The sequence below is a fragment of the Oryzias melastigma genome, linkage group LG4 (genome assembly GCF_002922805.2).
Source record: "Oryzias melastigma strain HK-1 linkage group LG4, ASM292280v2, whole genome shotgun sequence".
Classification (NCBI taxonomy): Eukaryota; Metazoa; Chordata; class Actinopteri; order Beloniformes; family Adrianichthyidae; genus Oryzias; species Oryzias melastigma.
This window is the reverse complement of record NC_050515.1, coordinates 281,375-291,284: the sequence shown is the minus strand read 5'-3', so window position 1 is coordinate 291,284 and position 9,910 is coordinate 281,375. Positions and strand designations below refer to the sequence as shown.

General features: G+C 39.1%; 1 protein-coding gene across 4 annotated transcripts in view; it reads right to left on the bottom strand.

Moving 5' to 3' along the window:
- Positions 1–8,412, bottom strand: part of plcxd1 (phosphatidylinositol-specific phospholipase C, X domain containing 1) — a 9,499-nt gene extending 1,087 nt beyond the window's left edge. The window contains exons 1-6 of one of the 4 annotated variants that reach the window (XM_024279333.2): positions 7,811–8,411; positions 5,108–5,559; positions 4,839–4,993; positions 3,430–3,572; positions 3,226–3,354; positions 2,729–2,884 (exon numbers count right to left, since the gene is read on the bottom strand). In XM_024279333.2, coding sequence (XP_024135101.1) covers positions 2,729–2,884; positions 3,226–3,354; positions 3,430–3,572; positions 4,839–4,962 — 552 coding nt within the window. In that variant the 5' untranslated portion in view covers positions 4,963–4,993; positions 5,108–5,559; positions 7,811–8,411. Of the gene's footprint in view, positions 1–2,728; positions 2,885–3,225; positions 3,355–3,429; positions 3,573–4,838; positions 4,994–5,107 lie in introns of all 4 variants that reach the window. The other 3 variants (XM_024279332.2, XM_024279334.2, XM_024279335.2) reach the window with 3 other exon arrangements.
- Between the last annotated feature and the right edge of the window lie 1,498 nt (positions 8,413–9,910).

Here is a 9,910-nt window from a genome sequence, read left to right as displayed (position 1 = left end):
AGTAAACACCGGTTGTCCTTTAGCAGTTGTTTCCTCTAACAACCACTAGAGGGTGCTGCGTCTGCGTATAAGTCAGGGATATCAAACATACGGCCCGCGGGCCGGATCCAGCTCTCCAGATGTTTTAATCTGGCCCAGTCACAATGAGAAAAAAATATAAGGATGTTGGGGGGGGGGGAAAGCAAGTTTTGAGCCCATTCCTGTGGTCGACTTATAGTTACGTAAAGAAATGAACGCAATGCGGAAGTCCGCCACTAGGTGGAGTAAAGGGAAAGCAGCCAACAGGAAAAAGATTTTTGGACATTTTTTTATTTCGTACACTTGAATGTCATTGTGAAATTTCAGGATTTGAATCCTAATATTGACGGCCTGGTGAAGGCCGAGTTTCAGGAGAGAAAAGGAGGTTAACTCCAAATTGTTCACAAATGGTTGGAAGTTTAATTTTGTTTAATTTTTTACTTTTTTGCACAATTATATTTTAGGCAGGTATTTTATTTCCATATGCCCCTCTTGAGTTTATTATCAGGATTACCTCAATGTCAGATGTAAAATATTCAGTCTGTGTAAAACTGAATAAACTATAAAAAAAAGTGAAATCCATTTTTTTAAAATTCCACTGGTCTCTGAGAATGAATCTGTAATAATAAATGATTAGGCTACTTGATTTTCTAAGCATTTTTTTACATCCGAGAAGAAAAAAAAGCAAAAACAAAGCTACAGATAACAAGTTGACCATAGATTATTTTGCTATTATTTGACTGGTCGCCCACTTGAGATCAAAAGTGTTGAATGCGGCTCCCGAACCAAAATGAGGGTTAGGGTTAACGGGTTGGTGGATTTTTTCAAACATTTTTCTCCCAAAAGTGCGACTTATACTCCAGAGCGACTTATATGTGGTTTCTTTTACTTGATTAGACTTTTTTATCTCTTGCGACTTATACAACGGTGCGACTATATTCCGGAAAATACTGTAATTAAAATTTACAAATTTCTATCTGAGATGCACCACAAATAATAAAGTAAGCTTTAAAAAACACTACTGATGCTACACTACCTAATAAGAATTCAATGATTAAATGTCTCCACAATTCGGTTCAAGGCTGCTGTTGAGAGTGCAGATTTTTAGAGGATTACTATTAAATGCATGAACGGATCAAAATACCGCTTTGGGGTTCTTTATAGTGAGGATTAAACAGTATAATGCACTTTGAAGCTCAAAAAGTAGTTTTTTTCATGGTATGGCCCCTTTCAGTTCTCATCTGTGAGAAATTGAATGGCTCCTTAAGTGTTGAAGGTTGCAGACCCTGATAGTTTTAGCCACAGCATCAGGTGTTGTACCTCAGTGGGCCTAACACTCATTTAGAAAATTAAGTTCAAAGGATTGACCGTCATTGCAAGACATATTTTTCCCCAGTTCCAACAAACTTTTACACTGCTTCGGACAAAAAGCCTCTTCTAAATTGATATTTTGAGAGCTTTTTTGCAACCCAATAAAAACAATCTAGTTTTCTCAGCAGGTGTGACATAAAACTTAAAATTTGATCATTCTTTCCCAGAACTTAAATGCATGCATCACCACCACCTTGTTACTTTGCAAAGAACCAGAGCAGCTTAACCTGTCTTCTCCTCAGATTGTTACGACTTTTGCTTTCCAAAGTCACTGGAGTCCCGTCTCAGGTTGACTAATCATAGTGTCGGCTTCCTGCTTTGTTTGCTTTCTGTGAGTAAAACTGGGACTTCTGGTCATGTGGTGTACCTGTGCAGAAGTCAGTGAGTTATGTAAGAAGGTGTGGTCATTGTGCAAAGCGGGTTACACCCAGTAAAGGTAAATCTGACAAAGGATGGGTTTTTATCTTTGGTTCTCGTAAGAACTTAATGCCCTTCACTCCTACATGAGCGTCTTCATGCTCTCGTGCGCAACTCTGCGGGTGGAAATGCATTGAAACAAATCAAAGGTTAATCCCAGAATTGTGTTGTGTCTTAGTAAACAGCAAAGTCATCCCAATTCATTTGGTAATGTGGCATGTAGCTCCCCATCTGCTGCAGTCTTTCTCAAAGATGAGGTGATGTGGATTTTCACCTGTCAGGCAGCAGCTGGAGCATCCACATGAGTCAGAGGTCACTTTGACCCCCAAATACAGCCCATTTGAGACTTCAGCTCTAAAGAGATGCACACAAGTGTCTTCTTTTCCTATTTCTTTCTGCACTTAGACTGAATGCACTTGTGCGCATTTCAGTGATAAACTATCTGAATGTCTGCCAATCCTGACAGAGCCAGAAGCTTTTTCACCAACTGTAGAGTAAATGCAGCATTTTTACGTCCTGCTTCAGGGCTGCATTTAAAAAAGGGGTGCAGGTTTTGCTTTACGGTGGTTCCAATAGCCAATTTTATGAGCTTCAACCACCAGAAGTATAAAAAAAAGTGTTTGTCCTTCTTTTTTGGTTGTTTCAGTTTTACTCTTCATCTTAAAGAGCTTATTTGTGCTTCAGCCATATCATTACTTAATGTGTGGGACTAAAAAGAAAGAAAATGCTTCGTCTGTAACTTCTGCTTCCAGAGAAAGCAGAACAAGATAAAACTCAATGACTGCAGCAGAGCAGAGGGAAATGTGTTTGACTGCAGACTCAAGGCGATTGATCCTGTAATTAATTTAACAATTAAGGCTTCCCTCATACATGATGTGCTGATGATAAAAAAAGAAACATCTCCATTTTTGAGCAGCCATACCACTTTGGGGCAGAGTTTGGCAGAGAAAACGTTGCGAATGGTTGTGATCAGCAGCATGTGGAGCTCCTGGCTCAGGCCGAGGAAGTGACTGAACGACAGGATCACCACTTCTTTAGGATGTGCGTCCAGCCACTCGTTTATCTCCATCAGGACGGTCTGCCAGAAAGACAAAAGTATGAGTTCATATTGGAAGTATCGCTCTTCCACAAAGCATTGATCTAATGTTTGAAACAGTGTCCATTTTTGTACCAGTGTAAGAAAAAAAATAATGCATAAATGTGCAATATAGTGCACTCCTTAGCCTGGCAGAATACTCCAGATTTTGCATCTTACACTAAAAATAGTCTGTAGTATCCATCCCAGTTATTGTGAAAATAAAAAAATATTCTTATGTGAAGTTTTCCTAAAGTGAAATTGAACAATTCTGTGCATTTTGTTGTTTTTTATTTTTAGTTAAAAATGGTTAACTTGGAAACATTGATGTCTTCATGCCTCACCTCCACGGTGAGCGTGGTGTAAACGCCGTGGTAGAAGTACAGATCGGTGGAGCTGTCGTTGGGCCTGTGTGCGATCCTCAGGTCACAGTATCGGACCCCGCAGTCCAGCTGCTGCTTTATGGTGTACTCCTGCACACACGGCACGTTCTGTTTAATCACAGTGGAGCCACGACTTTCTTCCTCTGTGCCGGGAGGAAGCCGTACCTGTGTGATAGCCCACTTGTACACGAAGGGGCGAATGAGAGGCTTCATGTATTTGTCCAGTTTCTGCAGCATGTCTGGCTGCATTGGGTCCACAGGTGATCTGTCATTCATGTCCAGACAGTAGGTTATGGCATTGTGGCTGCCTAAACGGAGCACAGGTAATACAGGTGTCATATATGCATAAATACATTTAAAAAGAAAGTATTTTTTTTCTCCTGGTTTGAGGTTTCATGTTTGAGAAGAATTGTTGTCATATTGGAGTGTTTTTTTCTCATTTGCAGGTGCTGTCTTTCTATTGGCTGCAGGAAAGTTTGAAGGGACAGTTCTTGACTATATAGGGAGGGTTTGACAATGTTTCCTTGTTCCTATGTGACAAAATTAATGAATTTGCAAGCAACAGCTTTTGGAAGTTGGCTGTTTTCTTTGGTTTGCCGGATTTCTCTTTTCACCTGCTTGGTGCACTTATAACAGTAAAATATTACTTTTTTTGCTATATCAAGAAGGGAAGCATAAATACACCTATAGATAAATTTATCCAGTACTAAAGAAAATTCTGCACTGAACGGTGGAAGATTAAAGACCCACTCCAATCATCTACTTTAAAAGTGTTCCCAGTGGTCTTTTAATTACAAAATTAAAAATATTCATTAATAAATCCACCTCTGAGTTGTGTGTGGGACTGGTGCAAAGCAAGCCCGCCCCCCTTCCTGTCACCCTTCTGTTTACACACTCTAGCTTACAGCCCCTCATAGCCCCAACTGAACAACAAAAATGACTAGCAACATTGGAGCTATCCAGACGTACAGTTTAGATCCAGATGACAGCTCGGACGCAGAAAACAATGAATTTTTTGTCTGCACGTGGATCAGAATGGAGCGAATGATTTTAGCTTTTATGTCTTTTTGAAGCTGCATTTTTTTGTCTGCTCCTGATTGACAGCAATTTGAATATAGAAATACTCAAAAATACAATTTTAAGCCTAATTTTCTTTATGTGCGTCCTCCATCATCAGAAAATGCTACAAGACCGGATTAAAAACACTATTTTCATGAGAGTGGGTCTTTAAGTTCATCAAACATACAAATAAGAAATAATAACAGGGTCAACTTGTCATTTTCAGCCACTGCAAGCATATTTAACAACACATTTGACAAGTAAATCATATATTATATATATATATATATGCATTGATCTTTCAATATAGTTGCGCAAAATGATTTTTCCACTTCATTTGATTTTAAATTTGTTTGAATTGTGCGTTGAGTACATCACATATGAAGCTCCCATATGTTTACCTATTAAAAACGTGACCGTGCACAACTTTCTGGTGTTACGACCGACATAAATGTACTATATATACTGTCTATAGGTGTTACTGTGCGCCAAAACGCAGGATTCCAAGAGCCTACCCGGGATGGCCAGGTGGTACAGCGGGATGTCCCACAGAGCGCATGGCAGGTGCGACATCCAGCTCTCCATGGGCAGCTCCCCCAGGCTCAGCTCACTCCGCCCGGACACCACCACCGATGACATGCCGAGCTCTGACACACAGGCAGGAACCGAGCTGTAATTACAGAACACAGGGGGGTTCCGGGAGGGGGGGGTCAAATCAGCCGCGCGGAAACATGGTGGAAACTTCGCTCTGGTCGCACAGTCACGTGACAGAGCGGACTCTTACTTGATCAAAGTGATGCTTCCTCTACCCGGCGGAACCGAACCACCCGGCGAACAGAGCGGTGCCGCTGGAGACGCTTCCCATCCCCGCCGGGGCGGCAAAAGTCATTAGTGCAGAGTCAACACATCCAACGTGTATGACGTGATGAGGAGATGACCGCGCCGGTGTCCCGATAGCCTCTACACCTGCGCGTTAGACCGACATGGCGACGGAGCCGGGACGAGTTCTATTCCCATCATCGGCGCCGCGGAGTTGCGGCAGGATGCGCGAGCGGGGCGGCACTGCGCCGGCTGACAGATCAGCAGATCCAGCCCGTCTCCTCTTAAAGAGCCCCCGAAACTTTCACCGACAGCGGGGAGGAGGTGCTGCTCTCCGCCTTCGGAGTCCGGACGCCCTCAAACACACCCGCACATCTGCACCGTTGGGAGGTTCTCATCCGCGAGGCGAAACACCTGCTGGGAGCTCAGATTTCAGGCGGGACCGCAAACACACCATGTTAGCATTAGCATGGTGGCTAGCAGCACCACTTAACGACGTTTTCTTCCGTGGAAGATTTCGGGTAAAGTTACAAACTTTGAGGAAATACTTCACAAATGTAAACACAATTCAGAACAAAACATTGAAAGTGTGTGTTACAAACTTTAAGAACAGTTTCAAAGCGCCCCCCCCCCCCTTACTGGTTGCGTTCAAGGAATGTCGGACAATTTTAGTTTCCGCCCTTAAAATAAAAATAACCCCGTGTGACACCATTTGGAGTGGCTTTTTGTCTTTAAGACATTTTTTTTTTAAAGATTTTTAATCCAACGGTTATCCAGCTGTAGTAAAATGTCTTCTTTCTTTATCTAGTGTTGACATTATACTAAAATTCAGAGTTCTTGTGGGCTTGCCCACTCCTAATGAGTTTAATCTTGTCACATAACTGAGCATAACGATGGTAAAATGATTAATTTACTGTCAGAATATTCATCATTAGAAAAGTGCTGCAAAATAGAGCAAAACAGTGCTGAAAATGCTGCAAATATGTTTGCAGCACAACAGTTACAAAGTGCTTAAGTTATACACACTTTAATCAAATTCTACACCAATGTTGTCATGCTTGTAGTCATTATAAGGAGAAAAAGGACAACAGTGTACCAAAATTAATATCATAGAAAATTATTTGACATGACTTACCTTCATTTTTAATTCAAGTAAATCTGCAACAGGAGAACCTCATTTAATACCGGATGTATTTTATTTTTAAAAAGAACTTACTTTTCCTGTCATTTAAAGTAAAATTAAACTTGTTTTATACAGAAAAATATAACTCTATAATAATTCAATAATTGTAAATATCTTAAAAATAGATTGTATTTTTGTAAACAGTGAAGTGGGACTTTAGCTCTCCACTGGTTAATATGAAATTGGACCAAATGACCAATTTAGCATTAGGGTTGCCACAAGCGATTATTTCAATAGCCGACTAATCTCCGATTATTTTTTTCCATTAGTCGACTTATCGGTTCATGCGGCGACTGGATGTATGTAAAACAGACATCTTAACCATAATTAGCTTTAAACTTGAAGTGTTTAAGCTATGTGCTTACTAAAAATAAAGACAATAGTTTATTAAGCCTTTAGTGAATCATGCCGGTTTTCTCCTTAATTTGTTTCTAGCATAAGACTTAAATCAAATGAGGCAATCTGAACCAACTACAGAAAGCTAAATAAAACCCTGCAAGTATTTTTTAAAGCTTTAATATGTATATTTAATAAAACGTGTAAAGTATTTCAAAAGGTATTAGTAGATGTATACACACTCAAGATATTTGCTCACTGAGGCCCATTTATTAAAGCAAAACACTAATAACATTTAACATCAAGATGTGAGTCTGTCCACCATCAGTTTTTGGACCTCATCTCCCATAATGCATTTAGTTTAAGTGACTGCACTTCTGCACTATGCTACTAAAATGAAACGATTTATTCACCCAAAAATAAAGAAAGCATTTTTGTTAAATAAAAAAAATGATGAAACTTCAAAATGTTCACTTTTGGTGTTGTTACAATTAAACATAATTGTGATCATATATTTCAAAAATGACACTTGCTCTGGCACAAAAATTTTAAGAAATATATAAAAAAATAAACCACTCTTTGGAAAGAATCTATTATTGTTTTATGTGAGGTCACATAAAATTGCATGCCAATAAATTCATTAATAAATCAATAAAGGGAAAAACAACTACTTGAGCAAAATTTCAACTAATTTAGTTGAAAATTATTATTTAAAACTACCACGACTTTTTCTTTACAGCATTAAGGAAAAACAGCTGCAACTTCCAGCTTTTCTGCCAGAAAAATTGTCACGAGATTGTGGCTCAATACATCTGTAACTCAGTAAAGTTTCTCCTGTTTTACATATTTGTGCCGCAGAATTTTTGTCAAGGAAGAAAAAAAGAAGAAAATCTAGCTTGGCTCAAAAAAGGTCGAAAAACAGTGTATTAGTTTGATGCAGGTACTACAGTATTACAACTAGAATATAGGTTGTTTAAAAGAATTGGTCAGTCCGCAGCGAGGGCTCAACTTAGGGGTCTGTATTACCTTAGGCGGAGAGGCTACCCAACATGGACGAGGGGGTTTATTAGCATTAGACTATATGTTTCCCTATTACGTAATTACGTTATGATTGCGTCACGATCCTACTTCTATGATGTTTGTACTTACCTTATAACTACGACAAAGCCTCCCACGTATTACAAGTACCTTCCATGGCCGTGGCGACCCCAGAGAGCCTACGGCTCCCTACAGTTACATCCTCCAACCTCCTTCGCATCCCAACTACCAACTGTAGAGGCTAATTCTTTTCCCGCATATAAGACTGACCAATCCCAATAGACCGCTGGTCGCTGATCGGCTTTTATAGTGGGGTGAAACACCCTACTTCCAAGCTAATGGTTTTGATTCCAATTTTTTTTCTTTTCTTCTCAAATTTGAATGATATACTATATGTTACTTGTAAATAAAGTACGAAGAAAAAAAAATATAACTGTAAAAGGATTTTATTTTAAAAAGATACACTTTGAGCCGCAGTGCATGCTGGGAAACATCAGGTGACGTCATACACCGCCGGAGTGTTCTTTTGTTTTTAAACGACAAAGCTGACTGCTGAGCGCTGTTTAAAGCAATTTTACATAAATAATGAAGAGTAACCTAACCAATTGTCATTTTTACAATATTTATTTGATAAATGTCCAACCTGGTGGTTTTCGTTTGCTCCTCTTAGATCGTTCACAAGTCAGAGTAGTGTCAGTAGCCCTGCTTCCTGCAGAAGGCTCCTGCTGCTTCCCCTGGATTATTTCTCTCTGACGACCCGGTTACAGCCAGACAAAGGTTACAAGTACTTCAGTGAATGCTGCTTGTTTAATTGTGAAGGTATTTATGATTTTATTCTTTGAATCTATGCTGATGCTAACGCTAGCATTAGCTTTAGGTTTGAGACATGGAGCTACAGATCTTTTCTGACAAGTTAAAAGTTGCCTACATTCCCGTGTTTACAAAATCCTTGGAAACAGCTAAAGTAAGTCAATTTCAGCGTGGCTGACATTAAGGTCAAACTTATGAATGTTTCAATGTTTTCTTCTGCAGTCAGTGAGCTGCTGTTAGCTCTCCGTGGTTGTAACATAGCTACCCTTTGCTTTTGCTCATAACTGTGTCTGATCTGCGGGAAAATAAAGGTAAACATGATCACATTGATTGGAAGCTGTTGTCAAAAATCTGAAAGTGACTATTGTCACGTAATGTTCTAAAATACGTTCACCCAGAGATTCTTGTTTTACTTGGCCGCTCTTATTTTGAAAGCTTGAAACTTTGTGGCTTGATAGCTGCTCATAACAATGTCACTGATCCAAACCATTCCTGTTTTTACAATTATCCCCTAAAATATCCCGTAGAACAAGTGAATTTAACCTGGGAAGAGACGTTCATGTTCATGTATAACTAGCTTGGCAGCTGAAATGTAATTTTATATAAATGCATTTTTTGTGCTATCTTATGTTTAAGTTCTTAAAGATAGCATAAACATTATTTAAAACAGTTTTCCCACTATGTGAACTATGGCGCATATTGGAAGAAACACAACACACTCCAATTTACTCTGATTTTTCATTCTTCTTTTTTTATTTCTAAATCCTGTCTTTAACTTTAGGTTCTTTGAATGCCAGGGGTTTAAAAAACACCATTAAACATAGAGCACTGTTCCTATTTGCTAAACAATTAAAAACAGATTTTTTTTTTTCTTTTTTTCTTCAAACTTCTGGAAGTGTCAATGGGGTGAAAATATATACCCATCACTTGGTAGCAGCATTCAGCTGGCCCTCTCACAGTTAAAACCAAATTTGAAGGTGACATCTTACAGAGCAAATGTGACAGTCAGGGACATGATGTATTCATGATAATATCCACGCACAGGAAGATCTTTACTACTATTAACATATACGGTTACAACTCCAAACCTGAAAACTCCCAGCTCCTTTCTTTGATTGAAAATGATATAATTTGTGGCCTTAACACATTTCCTGATGCTATTATTTTAAAGAGAGGGGATTTTATTAAGGTTTGAAATAATCAATTGGGCAGATGGCCCCCACGAGCGATAACTTCCAACAGTCCCTTATATTTATTCATGCAGAGATATAACCTAAAAGATGTCTGGAGAGAAAAATCAGATTCTGTTTATTCCTGGAGTAATAATGATGGATCTCACATTGATTACTGGCTGGTGTCTGATTGTTTAAGTGCAGATGATATTGAAGTTAACATTTTTCC